Here is a 16,102-nt window from a genome sequence, read left to right on the forward strand (position 1 = left end):
GCCCACTCCCACAAAAGACAAAATGGTGGCATTGATGTCGGGTAGGAAAGCATACCAGAATCCTGTCCCCCATTGAGCCCAAAGTGGGGCTATTATTGGATGGTAGCAGAGCTGACCTGTGCCCCCCATGATACAAAAATCAGGGCACTGCTGGAGCCTAGAAGCTACTGGCCTCACCCACCGCACCCCCCTCCCCACCAGTGAGATCAATTTCAGGGTAGTGACAGCGTGCAAGAGCTTACCTGACCCCCACCATCAGACAACTGATCTGGGTACAAAAGCTCTCTGGCTTTAGTCCCTCGAATGGGGACCCCCCTTGATGTTGATGGTGGAAGACTGTGATGGTGGTGCAGTTAAAGGCTAGGAGAAGATGGCTGGACCTTTTTCTTTGTTCGAGATGGTCATTACCAAGCACATGTGTGGCGGGAATGTTACCTGCCACTCGCCAGCCCGAGCCTGGATGTTATCCAGGTTTTGCTGGCCTGTACCATAGCAAAAGATCACCTTTCTACAAGTCAAATCAGCCAATGAAAGATCAAGCGGAATTTTTGTTTCCTAAATGTATTTATTTTATACATAACTGTGACAACTGGGAGGTAACACTGTCAAACACAGATCACAAGGATACAGTATGCTCATGCCCACAGATTCCTGAAGAGATAGTCTCCTACCAGTGAAGATACAGTCGCACAACAGAAATACAGTGAAAAGAAAGAACCATTGAAACTACTTTGAATAAATTAGTAATATAACAAAACAATTCCCATGTCTGCTTGGCAGCTGAGAGATTTTCTGTCTGTGCAGAAATTTAATGCTTCTCTAAATTTCTGCAAGATAGTTTAGTACAACTATCAGGAGCCCATGCGGCTTTAGCAACCTCAATGAACAAGAAAAATGTGTTCAGCCTCATCCCTTTCACTCCACCCTCCACCCCCACTTTCCATTATTGAGTGCCTCAAAGCTGCAGTATCCCTTCTGATCAGGTAGCTTCAGCTCTTAGTACATCAACTGGGCACAGCACTCCTTGAAAGAGGCAGTTACGCCGTAGCCTGCTCCGCTTCTTCACAGCACAATGTTTTGACAGCCAGTCTTCAGGGATGGTAGTAAGAGTAAGGAAGACCATGAGGAGCAGTACTAAAAGAATACCGCACAGAAATCTGAGATACATGTTGGAAGTTCACAAAAGGCAGATTTCATATTTGTCAGAAAATAAATTTGTCAGCAGTGTGGGGAAACACCAGATCTAGACTTCACAGGCACACTTTAACCCCCAACTGGTTTGGAAACAGCCAGCGGGCAGTTAGTGAAATTCCACCGCTGCCGGTCGGCCCCTTGGTTCTGTAGATCTGTCCTTTTCATTCGGAGTATTTGGAAAATGGCACAAAGTTTGAACAATCTAAATCGAGCAGGACAACATACCTGGATTGGGCTGTTCCCTCACACCGGGCAGGTCACTGCGTGTGCCATGATGGAGTGACGTTTCTGTACAATGTCATCCCTCGAGCAGGGCAGCTTCAGGATCCTGCCCATCCGACACACCACTGGATTCAAGGTGAATTATTCAACACGTCTCCGCCATTTACAACAACCTGGGGCTGACCAGATGCTCCTTGGCAATTGAGGACATCTACATTCACAGTGAGGTTAATGCTCCGGGGGATGAGAGAGCACCAAGTGCTCAAGACCCTGGATTCCAAAACCAGGCCTTGTGCCATTCCAGTCCTCCTTTATTTCTCTTAACTGGCCCTATTTTTTAAAATAGCTGTGCTTCTTGTTTAGAAAGTCAAACTTCCACTTACAGGAAACTTTCTGGTATCCGGCACTGACGGGACCGAGCTAGTGCCAGTGGATCAACACTGCCGGAAAAACGAGCGCTAATGTTAAAACATACGGAGCTTCTGAGCTCCGTCTGAAGCAACAAACCCTGTTGCTTAGCAACAGCTTCAAAACAGTCGGCGCAGCTTTCAAGCGTCTCTGTAGCTAAGCAACAGCTTCAGCTAGACGCTTGCAGAGCCAGGACTGGAGAAAAAAAGCAACGAAAAGTTAAAAAAAACTTATCTGAACCGACTCCTGAATTTTGCCGGTGGATAGAGCATTCCGGATATAAACGAAAGTTTCCTGTACATTTCTCTTTACAGAGAATAACTAAAAAGAAAGTTTAGACCTGACATTTTAAAATGTTCAGAGTTGGGCTTCCTCACCACTTTCTGGTCCGGCCAGCCTCTGGTTACCTGTAGTTGTGTACGGTGAGATGGCACACTGACACTCGCGTGATTGTCCCTCTCTAATGCACTGCCACAGAAACAAAAGAACTAAAAAGGTGGGCACGGCTCAGAAACAGAAGTGCTCTTTAACTCTTTGCAATTGTTTTTTTGTTCAAAAAAGACTTTAAACAACTAAAATACAACAATTTAATTTTTTTACTTCATTGTTAAGCAATGGTAGCCCATACGTTACTAATTCTGGGTTGAATTACTCCCCCAAAAGACACTTCATTCACTGCTAGTGTTTCAGAGGGCCATCAGGTTCCAGAGCTTCTCCAAACACATTTGCCTGTGGCACATTTGTGCAACGCTTCTCAGCAAGTATGTGGTGATATATCTGTTAAGCAGGAGGATTGAGGGTTGCAGAGATATTTAACGGCACTGCTTGAATTTTTTTTTTTTTTTTTAAACAGGGAGGTCAGAGAAGGAGATTAGTGACGGGAGTGGGAGAAGTGTGCTGACTGGTTTATTCGTGAATGGGAGACTTGAGCCAATCAAAAACCACTGCACCGCTAGAATAAAATACTGCATTGTTTTATTAAAAATCTCCAATCACTAAGACGCAGCTAATGAACAACCAGTAACTGCCACTAAAGCAACCAATAAAATGCCTGAAATTTATCAAACTCCTTTGAGTGGCCATGTTGGTCCCCACCCACCCACATACACCCCTGAAAATAACACAGATTAAAAAAACAATTCTGGGATTTTAACAAGTCACTGAACTCCCTAATTCCCCGACAACTTTCCTCCCACAGGGACTGCTGCTCTCTTCAATGCCCTCTAATTTGCCCTGTGAACCATTTCCAAGTCTTCGATCCTAGGTGCCGTGGGTTTCCGTGCACATGTGGCCTGTGGGATCGGTGCCCCTCACTGCTGTTCGGTTCTAACCACAGAGCTACAGATCCCAGCACGCTGCACTAAACTGTCAGCTCCAGGTTGAAGCGATGGCAATCCTCCCTTTCTCCCAGAGCGCTGGGCGTTGTACTCTTTTCAGGAATGCAATGGATTACATGTATGAAAGGCAATGAATTAAACGTTCTTTTTTCCAGCTTGCAGTGGGGTCCCATCGAGGAGTGCTGGTGTCACTTTTCCTTTGTAAGATGTGGGGTGAAGTGGGAAGAAGCAGTGCCTTTTCTATTGGCTAACTATCAGCCACTGGGGAACTGCAATAATGAGTTTAGTGACTGTGCTCCCGAGTGTCTACAGGCTGTTCCATAAGGAATGCAAGTGCTTAGTTCCTGGGGAAAGAAGGGTCTTTAATATGGGATGGACACAGCGATAGACACACACGGGACTGCTTGGGTGCCCGGCCACTGAGCCTCGTGACACTCAACGTTTTACATCCATTCAATAGTGTCCTGCCTCTTTGATAAATGCGCCGATTTTGGATTCAGATCTAATTTTTGGGGAGGAAGGGGAATGTTTACATACTTACATTTACTATTCTGCACATCTTACTATTTTGCTGTAATACAGTGTTGGTTTATTTTGGTTTTGTAATTCATGCCTAGAGTGGCCGAGAGGCGTGCCAGGAAGTTTTCAGATTTATATTCTCTGTTGAACATCTATAGGATTAAAAGTTGTGTCTCTGGCATGTATCCGCAGAATACAGGAAGCTGTCTGATGCGCCCACAGGGTAAAGTGTCAGGAGGATGTGAAACATTAATTAGCGCAAATTTCTCCTGCCTACCGCACATGAACGACCCTCACTACTCTGCTCCATGGCTCATGCTCCACACTACCTGAGAGTATCACCAAGGGAGATCCACTAACAGCTAATGAAGTCACCGGAGAGGAGTATGGTCCAATCATCTGGTCGCACAGGGTCAAGTGAGTCAGGGAAGATTTCCCTGCAAACTGCTTAGAATTGTTCCTTCAGCTGGGAACTTACCTAGGGGTCTCTCCGGCAGATGCTGCAGTCCTCGCACATCTTGGGTGTGCTCTATACATCACTTGCGCTCTATGTGAAGGGTACGATTCACTCCCTGTCACAGCACCCAACCCAGGATCATACTGGTCATAGGTTAAAAACTTCACAAACGCAGCCAAATGGCAGGGTCAGAACAATGCTTGCAAAAAAATCCTGCCCACGGCCCAAAAAGCAGGAGTGTGGAATTACCTCATTCACACAGCAATGACCTTGTACACAATACACTGTGCGACTCCAAGTGTGCTGTGTGAGCTCACGATAAAATGCTTACGTATGTTTGAATTCATACCTAGAGTTTGCGCAGACGGCACGCCAGGCTTTAATCAGGCTCATCGGTTTCACACCAATGCGCTTTTCAACCTCGGCCACATGGGGCAGTGTTCCGGGTCACCAGCCAGCCAATCGGTGCCTCACACTGGAGCAAACCATTACAAGTTTCAGCTCAGCCAATCGGTGCCTCACACTGAAACGACAAGTTTCAGCTTTTCTCACGAGCCACTCAAAGGGGATACTGCAGATTTAAGGGATGGGCGGCATTCTGTAAAGCAGGGCTCTCAGTACTTCATGATCTGGACTGGAACATACACTTCAAAAGACAAAAATAAAGATTTGGGATCAACGTAACAAAATAGCAATCTTAAAAGCTACACAGTAGAATTAGTTTGAAACTTGTTAAGTACTGCAAGTACTTGTAAGCAAAGATGTATAAAGTCAACATATTCTGAACAAAAGGATGGCAACATAAGAGCTTTATATTAGGAACAGCCTACAGGTCAGTCTTTATAAACACACCTGCATTGTGCCAATGTGCTTTCCTACAAATTACTAAATGTCTCCACTGAATCAGCAGGACGTATATATGTAACTGCACGAACAACAGGTGAAAGCCAAGTCATTCTGGGAATGAGCAGCGGGAAATGGCTCCCACACTTCCACTACTTCTGGTTACATTCACTGGAAGTCCACGACAGTGCTGAGCTGATTTTTTTCTGTCTGCTCACTCGGCCAGTGTTGAGAAGGAAAGATTGTGCTAGCTAGAAGAGCCTTGCTTTGCGATACTCGTATCGAACACCCGTACGAAGCTCTAACCTTGCGGCACACAGTCCTTTGCAGTAACCCAGCGTTGGTCCGTGATCCGACTCTTGGAACGCTACTCTGATCTGCCTTCCGAAGAACGTGCAACAGCCTTCCGAGGAGCAGGCGAGCCACAGGCTCGGTGCATTAAATCGCTGGCACAGTGAGAGATTAACCCTGGTAAGGTACTGAAGGGAATAATATTCAAGGGAAGAAGTGAAATTCAAAACAAACCCGCACACCTGTCAGCTAAAGAACCTGAGTGTTAGATTATGGAGTCCTTCACTCACATTCAGGTGGTCGTAAATGAGGAAATTTGTCCCAGCATTTACAAATATACAGCAATCCATGCAGTCTCGGTCTTTGGGAGCAGTATGGGAATTACCTGGCCTGCTTGCTGCTTTGGTACCGAGTGGGTGCCTCCCACGTTGGCACCTGCCACTGTACGGCAGGCCTCAGTAAGCGAATGGCATTGCTCCCGTTACAAGATGCACTAGTGTCAGTACAGGCAGTGCTGTTCCACATGACTATGTAACAGTTTTATACACTGGGGTATAACAAACAGTTCGAACAACAAACTCACTTTTTTTCTAGCAATTTGCCAGAAGTTGACAGTATTTTTTTCCGTGGTGTCATCGCTGCGATGAGTATCAGAGTAAGCAGTCATAGGTATGTGCTTGAGGGGGGAGGTCAGCACCTCTCCCTCCCGAGTAATAGGTAAAGAAATAGGAAAGGTTTGGAATATGCTACTGATTCTGGAGTTGAATCTCTTCTAGGATACTAGTGAGGTTCTCCAGTCCGAAGATGTAGCCTGTGTCAGGCCCGTCATGCACAGTTTGGTCATCCCGGAACCCCTTGAATGTACTGTGGGCAAAGTCTATCATCCGCACATCAATTTTCGGCAGGCCCCGAGTGCTGGTCAAGGAGGAAGATGAAGATGGCAAGGTACTTGTGCTTTCCTGCAGGTTGTCCGGGCTCAACGTCTCTGTGGATTTGTGTCGAAGATCTGCCTTTGTCTCCTTCCCGTCGTAGATGATCAGTAAAGAGCTGGAGTAGAAGCGGTAAGAATCTTGCTTTTCCAGAACCTCCTTGAGGCTACGAAGTTTCTGCAGAATAACATCAAACAAGTCCATACGCAGGTATATGCCATTGTGCAGGAACTGATAGAGAGCTTTTCCAAACCCTTCGATGGAAAGACCACGGCCATAGTACTTGTTCCTGCACACGTAATGCCCCGAGTCTAACTGATACACCTGAAAAGACAAAACATGACTGGTCAGTGTGGCTTCTTGGACGAGCAATTCGCAGCACAACCAAATTGGCTGTTGGTAACCCGAAATACTCTATTAGTTTTCAACCTAACTGCAACCTTTGTATCCAGGCTGAGATACGCGAGTTCCCACCTACAAGTACCATTCCAGCACAATACAAACTTCAGTCTCACAACCTAGAGTCTGTTAATAACTCCCCATTAAAAATAACTCCATTGCAAAGAATTATAATTCACTCTAATGAATATTTTAGTTTGAGTTCTGATGCTTGGAGTGAAGGTTGAGAGGAAGTACTGAGGCAGACAGTGTGTGCGATTATCAGTAGAGATAATTACACAGGGTCCTGTTGAGAGGAACGACAGTCGACAATATGAGGGAGTTGGATTATCAGTAGAGATTCAGGCAATAACACAGGGTGCTGGGGGGGAGGGGTTAGTAAGTGACAGTGCGAGGGAGCTGGATTATCAGTAGAGATTCAGGCAATAATACAGGGTGCTGGGGGGGGAGGGGTTACTGAGTGACAGTGCGAGGGAGCTGGATTATCAGTAGAGATTCAGGCAATAATACAGGGTGCTGGGGGGGGAGGGGTTACTAAGTGACAGTGCGAGGGAGCTGGATTATCAGTAGAGATTCAGGCAATAATACAGGGTGCTGGGGGGGAGGGGTTACTGAGTGACAGTGCGAGGGAGCTGGATTATCAGTAGAGATTCAGGCAATAACACAGGGTGCTGGGGGAGGGGTTACTGAGTGACAATCCAGCTCCCTCGCACTATCAGTAAAGACAGAGGGGCAACATGAGGGGAAAACATTTTTACGTAGGGAATTGTCATGATCTGGAATGCACTGCCTGAAAGGGTGGTGGAAGCAAATTCAAAAGTAACTTTCAAAAGGGAATTGGATAAATACTGCTGGGGAAAAATTTGTATGGCTATGGGGAAAGAGCAGGGGAGTGGAACTAATTGGACAGCTCTTTCAAAGAGCCGGCACAGGTATGATGGGCCGAATGGCCTCCTTCTGTGCTGTATCATTCTATGATTCTATGTAACATGGCGCTGGCTGGGAGAGGTTACTGAGCGATAGTGTGGGGAGCTGGATTAACATCAGTAGAGAGAGTACTCTCCTTTGGCTGTGTCATTCCAGCATTCATTACAGAATTGGATGTGAAGAACTGCAATGTGAAAATTAAGATAGAACAGCAAAATGATTTTGCGAACTCCCCCCCCCCCACTTCCCCTGAACGGCAGCTGTGTGATCTTAAATGTTGGTAGGCTAAATTGACCATAGTTGGTAATATAACTGAACCCAATCTTGCCCTCACTCAGTATCCGTTTTCCAGCAGAGGTGAATACATGACGAATAGGAGTGGGATCTCTGCTCATGCTTTCTCTCAGAAGATACCAGGCATCCCAGTAGCAGTACCTCCAGTGAATGTGTCAAAAGAACTTCCTGATGTCAGTCCGAAACTTGTCTTTTACTGTGAGCCTCTTCCTACTGTCATGGTTCAGTTCCAGTTCCTATGCTGGATTTAACATTTCCTTTACTATCTGGTGTACCTCTATAAGATCACCTCTCAGTCACCTTCTTTCCTGGGTGAAAAGCCCATGTTTCTCTCATGTTTCCTCATATCTTAGACTCTGACTCTAGGGGTCAAGCTCATGGCCCTGCTCTGATCTGACTCCAGCACTCGAATGACTCGGTGACAAGAGCTGGACAGAGTGGGCAAGCTGTGGTCTAACCAGAACGTTGTACAGTTTGAACATGACTTCCTCTGACATCCGTTCTATTGTTTTGGTTACATAGTTCTATGTTCTATTTCCTTTGTTGATTGCAGTTCTGCAGGGATTAGACATGTTGAGCATCAAGTCTAAAACTGCTAAACCTCTTTCACTTCTTACCCATCTGACCATACAACATCCCCTGTGCAGTACTTTATACTTATAATGAATTTCATCAAAGAGCTTGCATTTATATAGCATCTTCTATATCCTCAGGATGAAAGACTATTCCACTGCATGCTAAATTTGTATTGGATATGTATTTTGTGAAGTCACCTTTGTGTTAACCAATTACAGGAAACTTTGTGCTTTCCGGCACCGACGGGACCGAGCTGTTGCCGTTCCCTCAAAACTGCTGGACACACCAGCTCTAATGTTGAAAAATACGGAAGCTTTTGAGCTCCGTATCTGTCAACAAACCCTGTTAGCAACAGCTTCTAAACAGTCCAAGCGTCTCTGTAGCTTAGCAACAGCAGACCTTGCAGAGCTTGACTGTTGAGGAAAAAAGCAACGAGAAGAAAAAAAACCTAATGAAAACGGCTCCTGATTTTTGCCAGTGGCTCGAGCATTCCGGACAGTTAGCCTCCGGATAACACAAAGTTTCCTGTACTCACAGATTGTAAGCACTTGTTATAACCTCACATGCGCACCTTGATTCATTGTACCACATGTATTTTTGATAAGTAACTTTTACAGCTCTTTATATAATCACTTTTTTCATATTAATCAAAGTATACAATAGTCATTAAAACCTAGAATTTGTCAAGCTTTGCAAAACTGTGAGAAGCAGCAGCATTTTGCCTTTAAGCAACTGGTCTTGGGACTTATCTGTAAAACAGGAGATAACAGGTCCTGAAGTTGCTGGCTAAGACCTTGAGAAAAAGCAAGAGCCAGATAAGATGGGGGAACAGCCCTCTTCCTCTGGTGTAGGCCAATGATTGGTCAGCCAAGGTATGACATCTTGAGGACTAGTCAAGCAGCCCTTGTCCATCAAAGGTAGGGATGGGGAGTGGGCTGACTCTTTCCTTTGTCTGCCCTATTGGCCACCCCACCCTTTGGAAAGACCCCGATAGGGTAGATACCTGGGTCAGTATTGACCCTTGTAACCGCCCTCAAAAATGGCATAAAAGAGGGATCACTTACGAGAGTTAGGCTGTAGAGCACCAGGAGCAAGGGCTGACCCTGGAGAAGAACCAGGCAGCAGTGGCCCACGAGGAGGAGGAGGATCCGGATTCGAACAGAGGTTACCCCAGCCGGGGTGAGAACAAGACAAGGGCCAACAGAGGATACCCCAGGCAGGGCGAGGCCAAGCCAAGGGCCAATGAACAGAGGATACCCCAGGCGGGGTGAGGTGGAAGAGACCCCAGATGGGGTGGAAGCTTCCTTCAAGACGTCTATCAAGAGGGCACCAACTCTACAGCACAGGTGATATAATTCTCATTCTGCACTGTAAACTATTGTTAAGGCACATACAAGTGTTGACCTTTCTGTAATACCTAATAAAATACCATTGTACCCTATGGGAGTCACGTCGAACAATTGGGAAAAGGTGCAAAAACCCTGACATCAGGATGTCCCAAAGCACTTCACAGCCAATTATGTACTTTTGAAGTGTTGTTACATAGGTAAACCGAGCAGCAAATTTGCAATGAAATAAATGACCAGGGAATTGTGTTTTTTTTTAATGGTATTGGTTGATGGATAAACATTGGCCAAGACACCAGATGAACTCTCCTTATCTTCGAATAGTGTAATCAAAAAGATTAATGGAATTTTAGCCTTCATAACTACAGGGCTAGAATATAAAAGGGGAAGAAGTTTTGCTACAGCTATACAAAGCCCTGGTTAGACCACATCTGGAGCACAGTATATAGTTCTGGGCACTGCACCTTAGAAAGAATACATTGGCCTTGGAAGGAGTGCGCGTGCGCGGGAGGAGTGCGTGCGCGGGAGTGTGTGTCTGTGTGAGTGGATAGAGTTAAGATAAACACCAGCCATGATCTCGTTAAATGATAAGAACATAAGAACGTAAGAAATAGGAGCAGGAGTAGGCCAATCGGCCCCTCGAGCCTGCTCCGCCATTCAATATCATGGCTGATCTGATCCTAACCACCAATCTACTATCACAGAACCATCTCCTGAATCTAACAGAATTAGACACACGAAATAGGAGCAGGATCAGGCTACACGGCCCCTGGGCCATGACCGATCCGAACCTAGACTCATGTCCAAATTCCTGCCTGCTCCCCGTAACCCTTAATTCCCTTTACTTCTAGGAAACTGTCTATTTCTGTTTTAAATTTATGTAATGATGTAGCTTCTACAGCTTTTTGGGGCAGCATATTCCATGGACCTACCACCCTCTGAGTGAAGTAGTTCCTCCTCATCTCAGTTTTGAAAGAGCAGCCCCTTATTCTAAGACTATGCCCCCTAGTTCTAGTTTCACCCATCATCGGGAACATCCTCCCCGCATCCACCCGATCCAACCCCTTCACAATCTTATATGTTTCAATAAGATCACCTCTCATTCTTCTGAACTCCAATGAGTAGAGTCCCAGTCTACTCAACCTCTCCTCATATGTCCACCCCCTCATCCCCGGGATTAACCGAGTGAACCTTCTTTGTACTGACTCGAGAGCAAGTATGTCTTTTCTTAAGTACGGACACCAAAACTGTATGCAGTATTCCAGGTGCGGTCTCACCAATACCTTGTACAACTGAAGCAATACCTCCCTATTTTTATATTCTATCCCCCTAGCAATGAAAGCCAACATTCCATTGGCCTTCTTAATCACTTGCTGCACCTGCATACTAACCTTTTGAGTTTCGTGCACCAGGACCCCCAGATCCCTTTGTACTTCAGTACTTTCCAGTTTCTTGCCATTAAGATAATAACTCGCTCTACGATTTTTCCTGCCAAAGTGCATAACCTCACACTTTCCAGTATTGTATTCCATCTGCCAAATCTCTGCCCACTTACTTAGCCTGTCTATGTCCCCTTGCAGGTTTTTTATGTCCTCCTCACTCACTACTTTCCCTCCCATCTTAGTATCATCTGCAAACTTTGATATGTTACACTCGGTCCCCTCCTCCAAATCGTTAATATAGATTGTAAAGAGTTGGGGACCCAGCACTGACCCCTGCGGAACACCACTAGTTACTGATTGCCAGTCTGAGAATGAACCATTTATCCCAACTCTCTGCCTTCTGTTAGATAGCCAATCCTCTATCCATGCCAGAATATTACCCCCAATCCTGTGATTTTTTATCTTAAGCAATAATCTTTTGTGTGGCACCTTGTCAAATGCCTTTTGGAAGTCTAAATACACTACGTCCACTGGTTCCCCTTTATCCACCCTATATGTTACTTCCTCAAAGAACTCCAGCAAATTTGTCAAACATGACTTCCCCTTCATAAAACCATGCTGACTTTGTCCTATTAAATTATGATTATCCAAATGTCCTGTTACTGTCTCCTTAATAATGGACTCCAAAATTTTACCTACCACAGATGTTAGGCTAACCGGTCTATAGTTTCCAGCCTTCTGTCTACTGCCCTTTTTAAATAAGGGCGTTACATTAGCAGTTTTCCAGTCTGCCGGGACCTTTGCTGATTCCAGGGAGTTTTGGAAAATTATTACCAATGCATCCACAATCCCTACCGCCACTTCCCTCAAGACCCTAGGATGTAAGCCATCAGGTCCAGGTGATTTATGTCTTGGGATTTTTTACATCCACTCGAGCAAGCAGACAGGGCATAGGTTTAGTATTTCATCCAAAAGACAACACTCCCTCAGTACTGCACTGAAGTATCAGCCTTAAATTAGGTGCTCAGGTCCTGGAGTGGGACTTGAACCCACAACCTTCTGACTCAGAGGAGAGAGTGCTACTGAGTGCCAAGCTGACTGCTCTGTCGTTATTCCACCCATATATTTGTCCTAAAATCTTGTCGTTTCCAACTTGCCTCCTGAAATTCAAGCCCTCCTCTATAGTTTAGTACTGCCTGCAAATTTGACCATTTTGCACTGAGTTGATAAACCTGTCGTTTAATGTAAATTAGAAGCCGCAGTGGTGCAAACACCGATCCCTGGACCACCTCAGTAAGCATTTCTCGTTCCCCACCGCCCCCCAAACCTGACATGACACCTTTAATAAGTACCTGGTGCTTCTTGCTCTTCTTCCAATTTCTTATCCCTTTCACGGTTTGAACTACATGATAGGACACGGAATTAAGTTTCCTTCCAGTGCAGATTCAAACAAAATAATTTACTTTGTATGGGAAACCAGACTCGAACTGAACGGCGGGCTGCATTTTATTACTTTAAATTGGTCACTTACCTGCATTCCACACACCCGCACACCCAATGTTCCCGATGTGCTCAGCTCACATTTTTTCATCTGTCGTGCTGCCTTCTCCTCAGATGCATCATCTCCATGCTGCCTGGTCCCCATCTTTAGGTCCAGAATACAAGGATACCCAAATTGATGAACCACGTTCTCCAGGAGCAGAAACTCTGCGAGGAGCTTTGTTAAGGAACATCCCTGCCATTCCAAAGCAGAAACAATCCGAACATAAAGCTATTTTTTTTTTTTAATTCAGTCACGGGATGAGGTCATCTATTGCCCATCCCGAGTTGCCCTTGAGAAGGTGGTGGTGAGCCACCGCCTTGAACCTCTGCAGTTCGTGTGGTGAAGGTACTCCCACAGTGCTATTAGGTAGCTCCAGGAGTTTGACCCAGCGACGATAAAGGAACGGCAATATATTTCCAAGTAAGGATGGTGTGCGACTTGGGAGGGGAACTTGGAGGTGGTGGTGTTCCCATGCACCTGCTGTCCTTGTCCTTCAAGGTGGTAGGTTTGGGAGGTGCTATTGAAGCCTTGGCAAGTTGCTGCAGTGTATCTTGTAGATGGTACACACTGCAGCCACAGGGCGCCAGTGGTGTAGGGAGTGAATGTTTAACGACGACAACAACAACTTGTATTTGGCGCCTTTAACGTAGTAAAACATCCCAAGGCGCTTCACGGGAGTATTAAGGCAAAAACATTTTTGGCACCGAGCCAAAGAGAAATCAGGGGCAGGTGACCAAAAGCTAGGTCAGAGGGGTAGGTTTTAAGGAGTGCCTTAAAGGAGGAAAGGTAGCGAGGCAGAGAGGCAGGGAATTCCAAAGCTTAGGGCCTAGGCAACAGATGGCACGGCCACCAATGGTTGAGCGATTATAATCAGGGATGCTCAAGAGGGCAGAGCGTAGATATCTCGGAGGGTTGTGGGGCTGAAGGAGATTAGAGAGATAGGGAGGGGCGAGGCCATGGAGGGATTTGAAAACAAGGATGAGAATTTTGAAATTGAGGTGTTGCTTAACCGGGAGCCAATGTAGACCAGCGAGCACAGGGGTGATTGGTGAATGGAACTTGGTGCGAGTTAGGACACGGGCAACTGAGTTTCGAATGACCTCAAATTTATGTAGGGTAGAATGTGGGAGGCCACCCAGGAGTGCGTTGGAATAATCAAGTCTAGAGGTAACAAAGGCATGGAATGAGGGTTTCAGCAGTGGATGAGCTGAGGCAAGGGCGGAGACGGGCGATGTTACGGAGGTGGAAATAGGCGTTCTTAGTTATGCTGCAGATATGTGGTCTGAAGCTCATTTCAGGGTCAAATATGACACCAAGGTTGCGAACAGTGTGGCTCAGCCTGAGACAGATGTTAGGGAGAGGGATGGTGTCAGTGGCTAGGGAACGGAGTTTGTGGTGGGGACCGAAAACAATGGCTTCGGTTTTGCCCATTTTTAATTGAAGAAAATTTCTGCTCATCCAGAACTGGCTGTCGGAAAAGCAGTCTGACAATTTAGAGACCGTGGCGGGGTTGAGAGTTGGTAGTGAGGTATAGCTAGGTGTAGTCAGCGTACATGTGGAAACTGACTGCGTTTTCGGATGATGTCGCCAAGGGTAAGCATGTAGATGAGAAATAGGAGGGGGCCAAGGATAGACCCTCGGGGACACCAGAGGTAACGATGCGGGAGGTGTTTATGGTGGTGGATGGGGTGCCGATCAAGCGGGCTGCTTTGTCCTGGATTGTGTCGAGCTTCTCGAGTGTTGTTGGAGCTGCACTCATCAAGGCGAGTGGAGAGTATTCCATCACAGGCTAATTCCAACAGAAAGGGGACTTGCTTAAAAGGCAATTGCCTTATCATTGGGGCCCTGCTGCTGGACCACAAGATTAGCCTGAATTTGCACTCAATACCATACTCAGTCCATCCTAAAGTCATTCCATGGATACCACCAAGTTACTCTTGGACTGACCTGCCACGAAGAGGAGTTGGAATAGTTTGGCCAAAACTATATGACCCACTGACCCCTCCTGACCAGCTGGAACAGAAACACTGACTATGCAAGGGACTTTCAAACTACACAAGGGACTTTCAAACTACACATTGTCCAATCTCTTCATCACAGTGTTCACAGAGTAATGCGAAAGTCCTTTTTAATGTTGGTGCGTCTAAGTGATCATTAATTGTTGTAAGGATTAATATTTCAATACTGGCCAGCATGTTCCCTCAGCATTCTAACAGTTCAAAAGCTATTTCTTTACCAATTTTCTTGCTATCTTTCTCCACCCCCCCTACTGAAAGCACTACATCATGCCGATAGCCAGCCATTACTTCACCTAAGTGGCCATTCTAGATGTACGAACTTTGGTATTGAGTACTGGTGAGTTATTTAACTTTGGAAGGTGTCACAGCCAGCCTCAATCCTGTTCTCTGTTGTCCACATGTGCACACTTACCAGGAGGATTCACTGGATAATGATCAGAAGTAGGAACCCTGGAGAATTATTACACCCAGCTCTTTAGCCCAGGGGTGCCAAGGTCAACTACAGTGACTGGTCCCGGCCAAGATTGGCTAACTTAGCACAGATCAAGAACCAAACTTGGGACCTTCGGGGTTGTATGGCTTAGTGCCACAGCTTCTTAGTACATCTAACCATTAAGCTGTGGGGAAGGCCAGCCCCAAGTATGCTCTTTGAGAAACATTTATCCAGGGTCCCGAGTGCCAACGTGGCTTTAATACAATTTACACAGCTCTATTCTCTTCAACTGTCCTGTTGGCAAGAGAGAAAAAAATCAAGGGCAGAGACTAGCATGAAGGACAAGGAGTGACAGATGGAGAGATAATGACTTAAGTGTATTCACGTCGCCGAGCGCCTGCATCTTGCCAAAGGGTCTCTGAATGTTTGCCCACTGATCTGTAGAGCCCATATGCCTGTGACACGAGGGAAATATTTGACCCCAGTCTGTGTTATAAGCAGTTCACAGAGCTCTTCCACTGCAGCGACCCTGCAGAGTCAGACACACACAGCCCTGGTAATGTGTAATGTTGTATAGCTAGTACTGAAGAATCTGACTGGGAAGGCAGGAGGATATTATACAGGGAGGAGTTATATAGACATAGGCTGATCCCAGCAATACCAACACATACTTGCAGCTAAAACAGTTTAAAAAATAACTAAATGGAAAGAGAGAGAACTTTTTAAAAAATGGGGACACAAAACAGGATTAAACCTTCCCCCCAAAACTAAAGAATCTATATAATTTAACAGTATGGGGTCTAACACAGGTCTGTTCCATCACACCTTTCAAAACCTGTAGAGCAATAATTTGTAATTGGCTCAAAACATTACCGAATATCTGAGTCACTCAATGTGAAAAATTCAAAACCCCAAACCAACCAAACAAATTGTTTAAATCATTTGTGTCATTTTTTCATCACACAGGTCAGTGTACACAGCTAA

General features: G+C 45.7%; 1 protein-coding gene across 4 annotated transcripts in view; it reads right to left on the minus strand.

The window, feature by feature from the left end:
* Positions 1-545: 545 nt before the first annotated feature.
* Positions 546-16,102, minus strand: part of ip6k1 (inositol hexakisphosphate kinase 1) — an 89,268-nt gene continuing 73,711 nt past the window's right edge. For all 4 annotated transcript variants that reach the window (XM_086008850.1, XM_086008849.1, XM_086008851.1 and 1 more), the window contains 2 exons: positions 12,656-12,831; positions 546-6,524 (listed from right to left, as the gene is read on the minus strand). In XM_086008850.1, coding sequence (XP_085864976.1) covers positions 6,018-6,524; positions 12,656-12,831 — 683 coding nt within the window. In that variant the 3' untranslated portion in view covers positions 546-6,017. The remainder of the gene's footprint in view (positions 6,525-12,655; positions 12,832-16,102) is intronic.

This window comes from Somniosus microcephalus, chromosome 16, assembly GCF_052327205.1.
Source record: "Somniosus microcephalus isolate GS21.2 chromosome 16, FLI_Smic_1.0, whole genome shotgun sequence".
NCBI lineage: Eukaryota > Metazoa > Chordata > Chondrichthyes > Squaliformes > Somniosidae > Somniosus > Somniosus microcephalus.